Source organism: Chiloscyllium punctatum, chromosome 1 (assembly GCF_047496795.1).
Source record: "Chiloscyllium punctatum isolate Juve2018m chromosome 1, sChiPun1.3, whole genome shotgun sequence".
Taxonomy (NCBI): domain Eukaryota; kingdom Metazoa; phylum Chordata; class Chondrichthyes; order Orectolobiformes; family Hemiscylliidae; genus Chiloscyllium; species Chiloscyllium punctatum.
The window spans coordinates 121,680,571-121,695,273 of NC_092739.1; the positions used below are offsets into that span (position 1 = coordinate 121,680,571).

Consider the following 14,703-nt stretch of genomic DNA (forward strand, 5'->3'; position numbering starts at 1 on the left):
GGAGTTGGGAAGTCATGTTGAGGTTGTACAGTACATTGGTGAGGTCTCTTCTAGAATACTGTGTCCAGTTCTCGTCACACAGTTATAGGAAGGATCTTATTAAGCTGGAGAGGGTTCAGAGGATATTTACTAGGATGCTGTCTCATAAGGAAGGCTTGAGTTATAAAGAAAGATTGGATAGACTGGGACTTCTTACACTGGAGTATGGGAGGTTGAACATAGAACAACATAGAACATGGAACAATACAGCGCAGAACTGGCCCTTCAGCCCTCGATGTTGCGCTGACCTGTGAACTATTCTCAGCTCGTCCCCCTACACTATCCCATCATCATCCATGTGCTTATCCATGGATTGTTTAAATCTCCCTAATGTGGCTGAGTTAACTACATTGACAGGTAGGGCATTCCATGCCCTTACTACTCTCTGAATAAAGAACCTGCCTCTGACATTTGTCTTAAATCTATCACCCCTCAATTTGTAGTTATGCCCCTCGTACAAGCTGACGTCTTCATCCTAGGAAAAAGACTTTCACTGTCTACCCTATCTAATCCTCTGATCATCTTGTATGTCTCTATCAAATCCCCTCTTAACCTTCTTCTTTGCAATGAGAACAGACCCAAGTTTCTCAGCCTTTCCTCATAAGACCTTCCCTCCAGACCAGGCAACATCTTTGCAAATCTCCTCTGCACCTTTTCCAATGCTTCCACGTCCTTCCTGAAATATGGCGACCAGAACTGTGCACAATATTCTAAGTGTGGCCGCACTAGCGTTTTGAGAGGAGACCTGGTAGGAGTTTATAAAATAATCAGAGGTATAGATAGAGTTAATGGTAGGATGGGGAACTTTAAGACTGGAGGTACATTTTTAAGGAGATTTTAAAAAACATGCGGCAAATGTTTTACACAGACGGTGGTTCGCATGTGGAATCAACTTTCTGAGGAAGTGGTGGATATAAAGGTATAATTACAATGTTTAAAAGACATTTGATAGGTACATGAATAGGAAAAGTTTGGAGGAATATGGGTCAGGAGAAGACAGGTGGGATTAGTTTAGTTTGGGATTATGTTCGCCATTGACTAGTTGGACCAAAGGGTCTGTTTCCATGCTGTATGACTGTACGAGTATATTGTTCCCAGAAACAGTCCTAAGTGTACCCAATGAATTCTTCCACCTGGCTACCTTTGCCAATTAGATTTTCCCAATATTCATGAAGATTAAAGTTACCCATGGTTAGTGCATTGCCTTGTTTACATGCCCCCATTTATTCTCTGTCAGACAAACCAGCTGCTATTAGGGCCTCTATAAATTATAGGCAGAAGTGAGGACTGCAGATGCTGGAAACCAGAGTCTAGATTAGAGTGGTGCTGGAAAAGCACAGCAGGTCAGGCAGTATCCGAGGAGCAGGAAAATTGATGTTTCGGGCAAAAGCCCTTCATCAGGAATGGAGCTCTAATCTAATCTAATCCCACCTGTCTTCTCCTGACCCATATTCCTCTAAACCTTTCCTATTCATGTATCTATCAAATGTCTTATAAACATTGTAATTGTACCTATACCCACCACTTCCTCAGGACGTTGATTCCACATGTGAACCACCCTCTGTGTAAAACATTTGCTGCATGTTTTTTAAAATCTCCGTAAAAATGTACCCCCAGTCTTAAAATTCCCCATCCAACCACTCTAATCTAAACCCCGATCTATAAATTATACCTAACTGTGCTTTCTTCCATTAGTTTTGCCTTTCTACTACCCTCCTTACACACAAATCTTCATCACTTGCTCTTACATTCTCCAATCCTGCCCTCCACATCTTTCACTTACACACACACACAAACACACACACGCACGCACACACGCACGCACACACGCACGCACACACACACACACACATACACATATGTTCCCTGTACTGTCTACTCATTCACTCAGGACACCCCATCACTTTCCCCCCACCTGTACTAGTACTAACAGATGTGCCACCAACGTTCACCTCAACCCTTCCCTTTGCTTATTCCAGGAAGAAATGACCCATGGTAGGACAGAGAGAGCCAAGAAGGGTGGTGTGGTACCCAACATGTAGCTCCTCACCTTCTATGAAAAGAAAAACCTCATATTTGCTGGAGTTCCTCCTGTGGGGGTCAATACATAACGTGTGCATCACCACCATTACTGACATTGATTCTTGTGGTGAAGAGTGCTTGGGTAGGTGAGTAAGGTTTGCATACAACACGTAGTGCACCAAGGTGTCTTTATTTTATACGGTTGTCTTTAATAACGTTCAGCTTTGAAGGGTCTCACATTATTATAAAGTGATGCACTCTCCTTTACAGAAGAAAACACTTACCCTGCCAATCCAAGCCATTTTCAGGTCTATTGTGCGCTTGTTATTTACAGCACGATGGAGGGAAACAGCAGTTGCTCCTCACACAATGAGTCTCAGACTCAGGCTTTTTGCTTTTTAGCACCTAAATGTATACATTCCCTCCCTCTTGACCCCATCAACTCTGAGTTTTCCCAAATTCCCACCCAACTTGTCCATTTAAATCTCCATCTTCCCAGTTTATCCCTCAGCCCAGGCCTATCAAGTTAACATACCAGATATAGTGTTCCACCATTGCCCCACTGAAACCAAGGTACTGCTGAGCAGGTGAACTGCACGGTGTTTTGTCTCAGCGAGATCTGGGCATCCTTATACATGAATCATAAAGAGTTACACAGCAATTATGGCAACCATTAGGAAGAAAAATGGAATGTTCAGCTTCATTGAAAGAAGGATGCTAAAAGAGGAGGATTGTTGCCACACTGTACAGAAAATTGGCAAGATCACTTCAAAGGTTACTGCATAGAGTTTTGTCCTCCATATGTCAGATATTGAAGCATAGAAAATAGGAGAAAGCTATTTGGCCCTTCAAGCCTGCCCCACCATTCAATATTATCATGGAAGGATGTTAGTAGGATTGGAGGGCTTGATCTATAAGGATAGGCTGGATAAGCTGGGACCTTTTCTCATTGGAGCCTGGGAGGATGAAGGGTGACCTTATCAAGGTTTATAAAATCAGGAGGGGGCATAGAAAAGGTGAATAGCAAAGGTCTTTACCCTAGGCTGGGAGATTTCAAAACCAATACAAAAAAAGCTATATAAGGAGCTTTGAGTTCTCTCTAAAGACATAATTCTCTGTGTGTAACACTGACCACCACTGTTGGGAAGCGCAGGCCATAGATGGTGATGCCTTAAGATGCTACATGGAGTGCCACACGCACAGTTCAGACTGAGCAGAAAATTAGCATGAAACAGAAAAGGATTGGTATGAAGCCAATTGTTTCCAGCAACATCTACAACTTCACTTACACTCACTGTGTCAAACTCTGTAGGCCTGACTAGCCACCAGCAGGCCTACACCCAATTAATACAAATCTCCATCTGTGAAGGAATATCGAACAAAAATAAAAGATGACCAAATACTTAGTCAAATAGATGATGTTTTTTAAAAGAGGAAAGTGAGTTAGAAAGGTGGAACAGTTCAGGCTTGACACAGAATCATAGAGATGTACAGCAAGGAAAGAGACCCTTCGGTCCAAATCGTCCATCCAACCACATATCCGAAACTAATCTAGTCCCATTTGCCATCACTTGGACCATATCCTTCTAAACCCTTCCTATTCATATACCCATCCAGATACCTTTTAAATGTTGTAATTATACCAGTCCCCACCACTTCCTCTGGCAGCTCACTCTATACACTCACCACTCTGCATGAAAAAAACTGCCTCTTAGATTGCTAGAGTTTAGGGCCTAAGTAGCTGAATGTATGAACACCAATCGTCAAGTAATTAAAATACACTGACACTGTCTCTGTTAATTTTGCATCCATTGTTAAAATTAATCAATTACCAAAGCATCTCTCTATAATTTTATCCTGCTTGAATCAAGTATATGAATTTGGGCCTGTCAAGACTGTTGAAGATCTTGACAAAAGAAAACCAAAGAACTGTGGATGCTGGAAATCTGAAACAAAAACAGAAATTACTGGAAAAAACAAACCATTTCTCATCTACAATCAGTTCCGGAGAAAGGTAACTGGACCCTAAATGTTAATTCGGTTTTCTCTCCATAGATGCTACCAAACCTGCTGAGTTTTTCCAGGAATTTCTGCTTTTGTCCCTGAGGATCTCATATATTTTAATCAAGTCACCTGTCACTCTTCCAAACCATACAAGCCTAACTCATCCAACCTTTGTTCATATGAGAAATTTAGCAACTGTAGCTTCGTCCAAGTCATTAAAATAAATTGTAAAATGCTGGTGCCCCAGCACTGATCCCTGTGGCACACCACTCAACACATCTTGTCAAACAGGAAATGGCCCATTCATGCCTAATCTTTGTCTATTGCGAGCCAGTCAAATTTCTGTCCATGTCAATATATTACCCATTGAGCTTTTATTGTCCACAGTAGTCAAGTAATTTGCTTCATGATTTGGAGATGCTGGTGTTGGACTGGAGTGTACAAAGTTAAAAATCACACAACACCAGGTTATAGTCCAACAGGTTCCAATTAAACCTGTTGGACTATAACCTGGTGTTGTGTGATTTTTAAATCTGCTTCAAGTACACTTTAATAGCTCACAAACTAAATGCACTGCTTGGTGGAAAAAGGATTTGGAATTGATTTTTTTCACAGCTGACATCCTTTGGAGCATCATCCTTGACTACTCTGACCCCAAACTAGGAAGTGGAAATATCAGGCACAGGAGTTCTACTTCTAAATATGATGCAGTGACCAAAAATGTGGCAGCTGTAAACAAGCAACAACTCAGCCAGATCTGTGAAGCTTATCTGTTTTATTGACAATAACCTGTTGTTCTTTTTATATTCTCTGGTTTTGTTTTATGATTTCCAGCAAATACAGCTTAATTTTGTTTTATGCATGCATGTGTAAATTAGATTAACTTTGCTTTAAAAATGGTTACATCCTCCTAGTTACCAGCAATTCCATTTCCTATATCCCTTCCACACATGTAGCTTACAAACATGCTCAGACTCAAACAATACGAGCTGTCACTTGGGCAATGCAACATAAGGGAGTTGTTTTTTGAGGTTGATCCATTAAATTACAATGCTTACAGGAGAGGAGAGGTAAAATTTTATAGAACAAAATCACCAGCCAACATATCGCCACAACGGGCTACTTCTATTAGTGTGACTGACTTCAATACCAACCCTGTATTTTCATTATAACTATATATATATATATGCACTTATATTTTTAAAGTGCATCCCAATCAAATGGCAATTAAAACAATACTATCAATCCAATTTTTTTGCCACCTATCTTTGGCCTATTTGAGTCCATTACTTACAAAGTGCACTTCACAAACAGTCATTACGGTGTAGTCTACAGACCCAGCACAGTATTGCAAAGCCTTTTCCTAATACAAGGAGCATACACATGTGCGCAAAAGTCAAACTTCTGTTAACAATTACCTCTTGCTATACTCACTTTTAAGCAACTGTTCACATGTAGTCTTAAGCAATTCCAAATGAGCCTGATGAACAATGCATACTAAGGAGAGGTCAGGAGGAAAAGTATTGGAAAATAATCCTAATGATCAGAGATTGTTAGTGCTTCCATTTTCCATGTCAAATTAAGCTCAGTCTATAATTGATACCTGGTACTTTGCAAATTAGAAGCAGATGGGAAAGTCGTTCCACACTGCTGGAAGCCATTTTTGGTATCTTTGGTTAACAGCATTAGTAGTCCCTCCTTTCCTTACCTAGTAGTATAAAAGTTGAAATGGGCAAACCAAATCAAGTCAAATGCTTATCTATTTCAATTGTTGCATTGTATCTTTAACAAAAAATATGGATCACCTACATTTGGCACTCACAAAAAACCAAGTAGATTTTATTTTTGTTTACTAGCTGTTATTTGATTCAGCTTTCACCCTTACTGTCCTGCAGGCCCTCGCTTATGCTGAGCTACAGTTCAAGGGTACTCAGCTTCCTCAGACACCTTGTTCAAGTGGCCATCTTTATAGATCACTCTGGACAGTGTGAGCAACCAATTTGCTCATGGGTGAAACAGGAGCTGAGTCAAATTCTTTCAAGATCTGATGACCACTCATTTTCCAACATGGGTCACTGCAATCAGAAATCCTGGATATTTCTCCTACCACATCACCCTCCAAACCCATGGGGGCTGAAGCCAATTGCTGGGCTTCAATTGCTGGGCAAGATCAGCTAACTCCACATAGACCAAAGATCAAAGTTATGGTTGTTTGATACACAAGACTTTGTACAAGGTGTAATAAGAAGTTACTGAGCCCCGGCTACTATTTTTGTTGAAAGTGTATAATTTTTCAATGGATTCTTGTAATCCCAAGCATCTGGTTACTCTCTGTAGCCACTGGCAATATTTGTAACTGACCCATTCATGGTTTTATGGTCTTACTATTTTGTCTTATCCAAATTTTTTAAATGGCATTAAAATCATATTGTACACACTTAGCTATGATACACAACAAAATCAATTACTTAAAGCAAATTTGAATCTAACAGCAGGAATTTCACACATACTATCTGGGTTTTGTTAGATTTTTGTTGCAACTAAGGAACACTTCCCTGCAAGTGCACTAGTTCTTTAAAAAGTACCTGGGCAGGATTTATTCGTGAAAGGAAATAGTTCCCAAATGAAATTCAATTTCTAACTCCTTATCTAGTCTTACTTTTGCACAAACATGAACTGGTGTCATAAAATGCAAAATAATGGGAGAGGAATTGTTTGTTTTCAACAACTTAATAAATGTCTTGTTAATTAGTTGTACTGGAATTAGCTGATAATTAGTCAAAATGCGATTGAAATGCATCCATTCATTACTAATTACGTAGAAACATAGGAATGAGGAGCAGGAGTAGGCAATTCAGCCCTTTGAGCCCACTTGGCTATTTAAGATGATCATGACTGATCTTATCTTGATCTCAACTCCACTTTCCTGCCTGCTCCTCATAGCTCTTTATCCTGCTTTTTCCTCCGAATACATATTAAGACATACAGAAATGTTTAACACATTGCAATTCTGAAGCAAGGTCGTCTACTAGAAACATTAATTCTGTTTTTCTCTCCACAGACCTTCCGAGTATTTTTAGCATATTTTTAATTTTAGATTTCCGTCATCCAGAGTAATGTGCTTGTAATGTAACAAACCTCACCTGCTGGAACTGCTCTGTTTTTTCAGTGATTAGGGCACTGTTATTTTGCTTGCAAACAGTGATTTTGACATTGGGCACTGATGCCCATGCAATTAAGTTACTTGATCATCCCCTTACTTTTAGTGAATTTGAATAGTTTTACAGGTCACTAAGTTACATTACCATTATTGGGTAAAGTATATTATGTAGAAGTTGCAAAATCATCAGAGAATTGTTGCAAATTCCAGTAAAGCCTTGTTGTACTCAAAAGAACAAAGATAGAATCTATTATACAAGGGTATAAAATAGGCCTGTATACGCAGAATTGTGAAAAAGTCAGCATATGATAAAATCCTGCATGTAGCAGCGATTTATATGCAATGAGTATGCACACATTTGGACATAGTGTAAACCCATTCTGGAAAGTAATAGCACATTTCTAATCATTGAAATATACTACATGAATAAAAAATGTTGCAAATAGTTAAAGCACTAAGGTTTGGGTAAATTTCTACATCATGATTAGGATACAATCCCCTCTAATATGTTTTATGAACTAAATCAATGGTAACTCAAGCAGAAGGTTTATGTAATGCAACATTACATTAGCTCAGACTTTTTCTCATCCAAAAGCAACTGATGTTAAAAGTGCTGAAAACATTCTAAATTGAAAGGTAAACATTGAGAAAAAATATTGTTACTTTCTGAACATGTTGATTTCTTACTGCATGAGAATTTCACAGGCAGCATTACCCTCATACACCTCAGTCAAGTTGTCAAGATTCTTGTGCATCTATTAACTCTTTTGACAGGCCATTTGCTTGAGGAAGGCCTTACAATCAAACCCTATTTCGTTCTCATACAATGTCCATTCACATTTAATTCCATCAACTGTTGCTGCTTTTGATGAGTAGGGTAAACTTTGGCAAATTTTCCCTTTCTTAGATCAGCTGTATTGAAACTAATGTGGCATACATGAGATGCACAAAGCTGAGATTAGCTAGCTCGATTGAGACCTGGAATCTCCTTGGTTTGTTTGACCCAGAAACTCTTCGGTTGAATTTGCTGGGCTACTGAAAAAGCTTCAACAAATTGACACAAGGTGTCCAATGAATTCACTCATTCACTGTAATTCCATGACAATTAATAATTGAATGACTTCCTTCAGCGTTCCTCCTGGTTTGGTATGAAGCCACCCTCAACTTTCTCAATCAAACTGAGGTTGCATTTGAAACCTGAGAAACTGCTAAACAAAATAGCCTAACATAAAGTGAAATGATTTGTGTTAACAGTAAGTTTATAACCTCCTTTTAGCATTAGCAGAAAAGAAAACCCACCAATATATAGGAAGAAAGTGTTGAAAGATGAAATGCAAAGTCACTAAAATGGCATTGCAAGTGTAATAGTAAATAAAAACTGTACATTTTTACTGCCTCTGATCTATTTCTCAGACTTTATCATCCCAGTGACACAGGAATGAAAGTATTTGAAATGTGAACAACTTCCAGTACCAAAATGTAACAGACAGAAAATTAGTTACAACTTTCTTAAACTTTCCAGTGAAAAGAATTTCGCATTTAACAACGTGCTTTACTTTGGTGATATAAACATTCCCAACCTCTGTCCTCAGTGTAGAGAGGTTTAACGTTCTCTTTAAACATTCAGTGATAGAAACCTGTTAAAACGAATGGAGGGAAACTACCTGTCACTAAGTACATGGCACACTTTACCTGTGCCAAGACTCTAGTTGCTTCAGTACAAAGTAACTTGATATACAGCACAAATTACACAGTTTAAAGCCATTAGTCTGTACTCCCAATCTATAGGCACAACGTGTGTACACACTTAATTGTTGTATCGTTATTTTTCTTAACAAGATCCTCTAAACTCAGGATATTCCACTTCTTTCAAACATATTCGTTCTGTACGAATTCGGATTTTCGCCTGCTGAAGATCGCTCTGCGGACTCCCCCACAATAAAACACACAAAAATAAACTCAACATAGTCTCAGCTCAGCATCCTGAATTCCTTGCTTCCTGCCGTAACCCAACAGGCAAAGAGCCAGTCACATCCTAGGAAAGTTGGCCTGATGGTGCCAACTCCGGGAGACGGCCAACTCTGGCTAATTCTGCGCACACATGCCCTTTACCCCACCTGGTAAACTGGGTCAAACCCTGGCCCAAACGGGAGAGGAAAGGTTCGTTTACCTGCTTGAACTGTTCCTCGTAGGTCCATTCCTGCTGCTGCTGCTGGGACTGCGGCGGCTGAGGGAGACCGACTGGGGAGTGAGATTGGCCGGGAAGGTGGTAGTGATGCTGCCCGAATCTGGACAGCTGGACAGGGGTCCCTTTGAGAGTGTGCCCGGGGGTTGGCACCCCGGAAGCGCGATGGATCTGACTCCCATCCATCCCTTCCTCCTCCTCCTCCTCCTCCTCCTCTTCGTCTCCCTCCTCTCCCAGCTCTTCCTCCTCCTCCTCCTCCTCCTCTTCCCCGGGCTCGGGCTCGTCTTCTTCGGACTCGGAGAGGGCGGACGGGACGCGGCGGCGCTGCGCTGTCACTAGCGGCCGATGGGCCCCGCTCGATCCGGGGCCGGCGTCCCCTAAGCCGGCGAGAGCGGCGGCTCGGACCGCTGCCAGGGCGGCTGCTTGCTGGGCTGCTGCCAGGTGCTGGTGCACGGCGGCGCTCACGGCTTGCTGCTGCTGCTGCTGGCTGTCAGCTCCTGCTCGGCTCACATCCCTCTCCCTCTCCTTCCTCTGTCTCTCCTCCAGCTCCAGCCTGGCCTGCTGCTGCCTCTGCAGGTTTTCCATCACCGCTTCCAGCTTCATGCCGTGGGGAGCCTGGTAGTGTGCACTTCCAGAGGAGATCAGGCCGAGTCCATTAGAGGCTGTTAAACCTTGGTGCTGGTACAGAAGGGGGGGGGGAAACAAAAAAAAAACAAAAATAGTCATGCGGGACAATTTGACCAAACTTCGCACGCAAGCTGACCATGAGCATTTAACAGGCGGAAGCTCCTGGTCTTTTCCTTTAAAAATAATCCAAAACTACAACATACTCAAGCGAGGAAAGCGAAACTTTACTGCATTGTTAACTTGCAGGACTCGACTGAGTATATTAAGAGTAAAATCAGGAATTTGTATCAAAAGTGCATGCATTTTCAAACCCCCGCAATCTGCGTTTACTGAAACTTTTAATAGGCACCTTCTTTAAACTGTTCCCCGGGGCTCACACAGGCAGTGCAAAGGATTGCAAACGAAACCAGCAGATCGCACTGCAATTCCAAGCGCAATTTGCTCAAATCGTTGCGCTTTTGTTTTAAAGAAAGAAAGTTTACTTTTTTTTTGTCTGGTGGGTTGTGAAAAGCACCGACTATTTGATATAGACCGAGCGATCGCTGCTCCTCTGGTTGTTATTTGTTGGCACGTACACTCCACAAGGAGAACCAAATGCGCCTCATAATAAACTGAATTAAATATGACCTGACCCTATTGTGCAACGCCCCATTAAAGCCTGGCCTCAGAAACAAGTGACTCCGGCAACTGCAAACCAGCCCAAAAGAGAAACACATCCAGAATGTCGCTCTGGAGACACTATCTAGCAACTTAGAAAGTACAACATTTCGAGAGATTCTCATTTGTAAATCCTACGTCGAGGATATACATTCCAGAATTGGGTACAATGTGACTTGGTCTCTTCCCAGCTTCAGGAAGAATCCTTCAAAAAAAACTTTTTTTTTCTTGCCGGTAATCACCAGGAAAGCTTCTCATTGCACAAACATAATCCCCCTCACACCCTCCCCCCTCTCCGCTTTCGCCATATAAATGTTAGATTTCACAAATTTCCCATAAATTTATCAAAACTCAAGTCAGCCCAGCTTGGGGAAAACAACCTACAGAGCTTGGATCATTGCATTCACCGCTCTCTCCTTACAATAAAAAAACTTTGTTTTTAACATGTGCTGTTTAGTTATAAATATTTCTAGATTCTTTTCTGGGTGGAAACGGGCCATTCATTCACTTTATTTCTTCCGCTCGCTGCCCGACCGTTGCCGCACTCTTAATCTCAGCGATCGCTCATCACAAGTTTCATCGCTTTATCGCCGCTGACTTTCTTTTGTTGTTGTTGTTGGGGGTGGGGAGGGGGTTGAGAATGTGAACATGGAATTTACCTTTCCCGAGAAACAAAATCTCAACAAACGGACCAACCCGAACAAACGCCCGTCTTTTTTTTTAATATGTCGATCAGCGTTGACTCTGATTTGCCTGAAGTCCTGCCTTCTGTTTTATCTCTAGATGTACACCGTTTTTTTTTCAATTCAGTCGTTTGTTCCAAGATTAAACAATCTGCCCTTTCATTTTCTTGCTCCCTCCGTCTTCCCTCCCTGTGACGGGTTGCAGATCCTGTCACGACTCCTATTTAGTAACACTTTATCTCTGTAAAAATCGCTTCCCCCCACCGCCAAACCTGATTAAAATATTTACAGAGAGAGAGAGAGAGCTGCCGAATTACGCCTCCAGGCGATCTGAGCCGAGTGAGACAGGGAGAGACGGAGAGAAAGTGGATAAGTGATATAAGAAATGATTTTGAAATTCCTCACCAGCGTTGCTTTAGCCACTATACTCGCGTTGTCAACCATGGTCTATTTTGGTGTTGCTGTTTTCTTGCTGTTTTACTTTCCTTTCTCGTTATCCACATGGAGAATTCCCTTTGGACAGTCCAGATTTTCTTTTCTGATTTCGATATTCCCGATCCAGTCCCTCTGGGGACTCGCTGCTTCCTTTTCACAGCATGCAACATACATAGAAACATATATAGATCCGCAGACATACATAGGTATATCACTGCCAACCATTAAATATCGCCCTCCAATTGCAACAAGTGGCTCAAAAGCGCTGGGGCGCTTGCGTAACCTGGTCTGAAAGAGCCAGACCTCTACTCCCATTTGCTAAATAGACGTCAATGTGTTGATAAATAGAAGAGGCAGCGGACGGGCTGTGGGGGAAGTAATGACAGCCGGATCCCACTTCTAGTAGGGATACATGCTTCCCAATTCCAGGGCACAGCAGCCTTGGTTCTCACTGCGGGGTCTGCACTACTTCAATGCTTCTGTTTCTGTTTTGTTTGTGGATGTGTCATCACTCGGCTCTGGAGGGCAGAGAGTCGGCTGGGCGCAAACTTGGCACCAGATTAAAGAGGTGGTTAAAAAAGCAAACGGGTTCGCCTGGAGACAGTTGCACATTGGGCCGTGTCCTGAGCCGTTTAAATATGAACATAAAATGTCCCCATGTCCTTGGTGAACGAGATGAGCCCACAAAATCCAGCTCCCAGTGCCCCCACTCCCCCCCCCCCCCCCACACACAATGTGATTGAACCGATCGGGACAACAACAGCCTATGGCGAGAGTGGAAGTGAACACCCTGGATAGAGTCGCACCTCTTTGATGCAGGACCCCGTCCGAGTAAACTGCCTGTACAATTTACATTGTTCTGTAGATTGGAGAGCAGGAAGGCCGACAATGAATAAGGGAGTGTCGGGCTCGGGTGAGCTCTAGTGTGACAAGCTTCAGATATATCGACTTCTCACCATATGGGAAATTTACACCGACAACTCTGGGTGTGGCTGCAACTTGTAAAGTGCGAGATTGGTGGGTGTGGGAGGCTGAGATATTTAAACATCAAACATCCAGACAGTTCATAAATAGAGAAAGCAGATGGCTCCCTTTGACAGTAACCAACACAACGAAAGGAAGGCGAATGGCTAGACAGCTCCCCTGCAAAATAGCTGTGGCTGGAGCTTTATTTGATTCGCAGAACACAATTTGTTGAACACAATTAAGCAGCCACCAACACTAAGCGGGGGGAAAAAATTCATCCCACAACAAGTTTCGCTACCGCCTGAGTAATTAATGCGAGCAGTTTTCGCTGAGTTTGTGTTTGCTTTGAGGCGTGGACATTGAAGACAGTCGGACACAAAGATAATAAATATGCTGGGGAGAATAATGACAGGGCGTAACTACTGATACAAACAATACCAGATGTGTTCTAGGACGTGGTCCAGGGTTGATGGGAAATCTATACAATGGATTTAGATCATTTTGTTTTCGCAAATGGATGTGTGTCAATTTGTCCAATATATTCATGATTTTCCGACCAAAATCGGAGCTAGTGTGTTGCATAGGTTCAACCCTGGCAATACATTATGTTACACAACATGCCCACATTGGCAATACGTGTTGTGGAATGCACTTTGGTCTGGAGTGAATGTATAGGCCCTTCGCTGTGTAACCGAGTCTTGGACGAGTATAGGAGAATGTCCTCGGCAGGACTGTGCTCAGTTAGCTGTCCTGAGTCAAACAGCAATGAGTGCCTGCCTCCGACATCTTTTGGAAGGGGAAAATAAAGTCAGCCAGGATTCCCACTCCTGATTGGCATCCAGTGACCCCTGGTGGAAAGTGCAAGTGAGTGGCGATCACACGAAACAGCATCACTGTTGGCTGTGGTGCTACTGCCACCACCACCACCACCACCATCCCCCTCCCCCCTACTCCTCCATCGACCCACTGATTTTATTGACTAACTGCTGATTCTCACTATCAATGTTCACATATAAATGATGGTCATTTGGGTGCTGTATCGGGGAAATGCTTGTGCCGATACAACTTATTTTGTCTCATAGACTGGAGACCATGGAAGGTGTTAACTAAGTTCCGTGTCGCAGTTTGATATATCATTTTCATGCATGCAGGAAAGGAAAGGAGGAAAACACTTTCCGAGCGATGAAAAGAAATTATAAAGAGCAGCTATCAAGCTTTGGATACCTTCTTATGGGCTTTGGGTGGCATCATCTGCCACAGAAAGCGATAAATTCAAATAGTTTATAGTCATTGTCTGAAGCTACATCTGGTACAGTATGTCAATATGGAAATCATACACAGCTTTCTCTAGATATTAGCAGGGCTACGAGAACATTGTTTATAGGTAATCTGGTGTATAATTGTGATGTTTAGCTGCCAAGCTGAATTTGTGTTGAACTAGTCCTGTCCTTTCAAGTCCTCCCTGGGTGCTGAGTCAAAGGTCTAAGGAGACACATTCAGATGATTGCAATGCCTTCTGAAGTCAATTAGAAGGTTATTTTTAAATTTCTGACTGTAGATCCAAAGATTTCACCATGTTCAGATTGCCTCTGGCAAACTGTGACAGTTTAAAGTACAATGTTTAGGGCATCAAAGGCAGAATTGATATGCAAGTGTCCTTAATTCAGGCATACAGAGTGCATGAAGCAAACCAATCGATCAGTCCTTTTTTTTTCCGGAAATGTAGACAGATCCTTAATGCAATTGTTAATGAGAAACCTAATGTCTGTTTTCAGATTCTCCCCTTAAAACCAGGCTGTTCTGAATACTGCTGGTTCTGGGTCTGCTTGAGGATAACACAACCAGCATGTAAACTAACCAGTGGACCTCAAAGACAGCATTAAGACCAAAAGACACAGGAGCAGAAATTAGACCATTCAGCCCAT

At 42.1% G+C, this 14,703-nt stretch overlaps 1 protein-coding gene across 8 annotated transcripts in view; it reads right to left on the reverse strand.

The window, feature by feature from the left end:
- The window catches only part of arid3c (AT rich interactive domain 3C (BRIGHT-like)), a 505,674-nt gene that overhangs the window by 467,394 nt on the left and 23,577 nt on the right, over positions 1-14,703 (reverse strand). For 3 of the 8 annotated variants that reach the window (XM_072573259.1, XM_072573252.1, XM_072573250.1), the window contains exon 2: positions 9,396-10,088. In XM_072573259.1, the coding sequence (XP_072429360.1) occupies positions 9,396-10,088 (693 nt within the window). The other 5 variants (XM_072573264.1, XM_072573286.1, XM_072573271.1 and 2 more) reach the window with 5 other exon arrangements.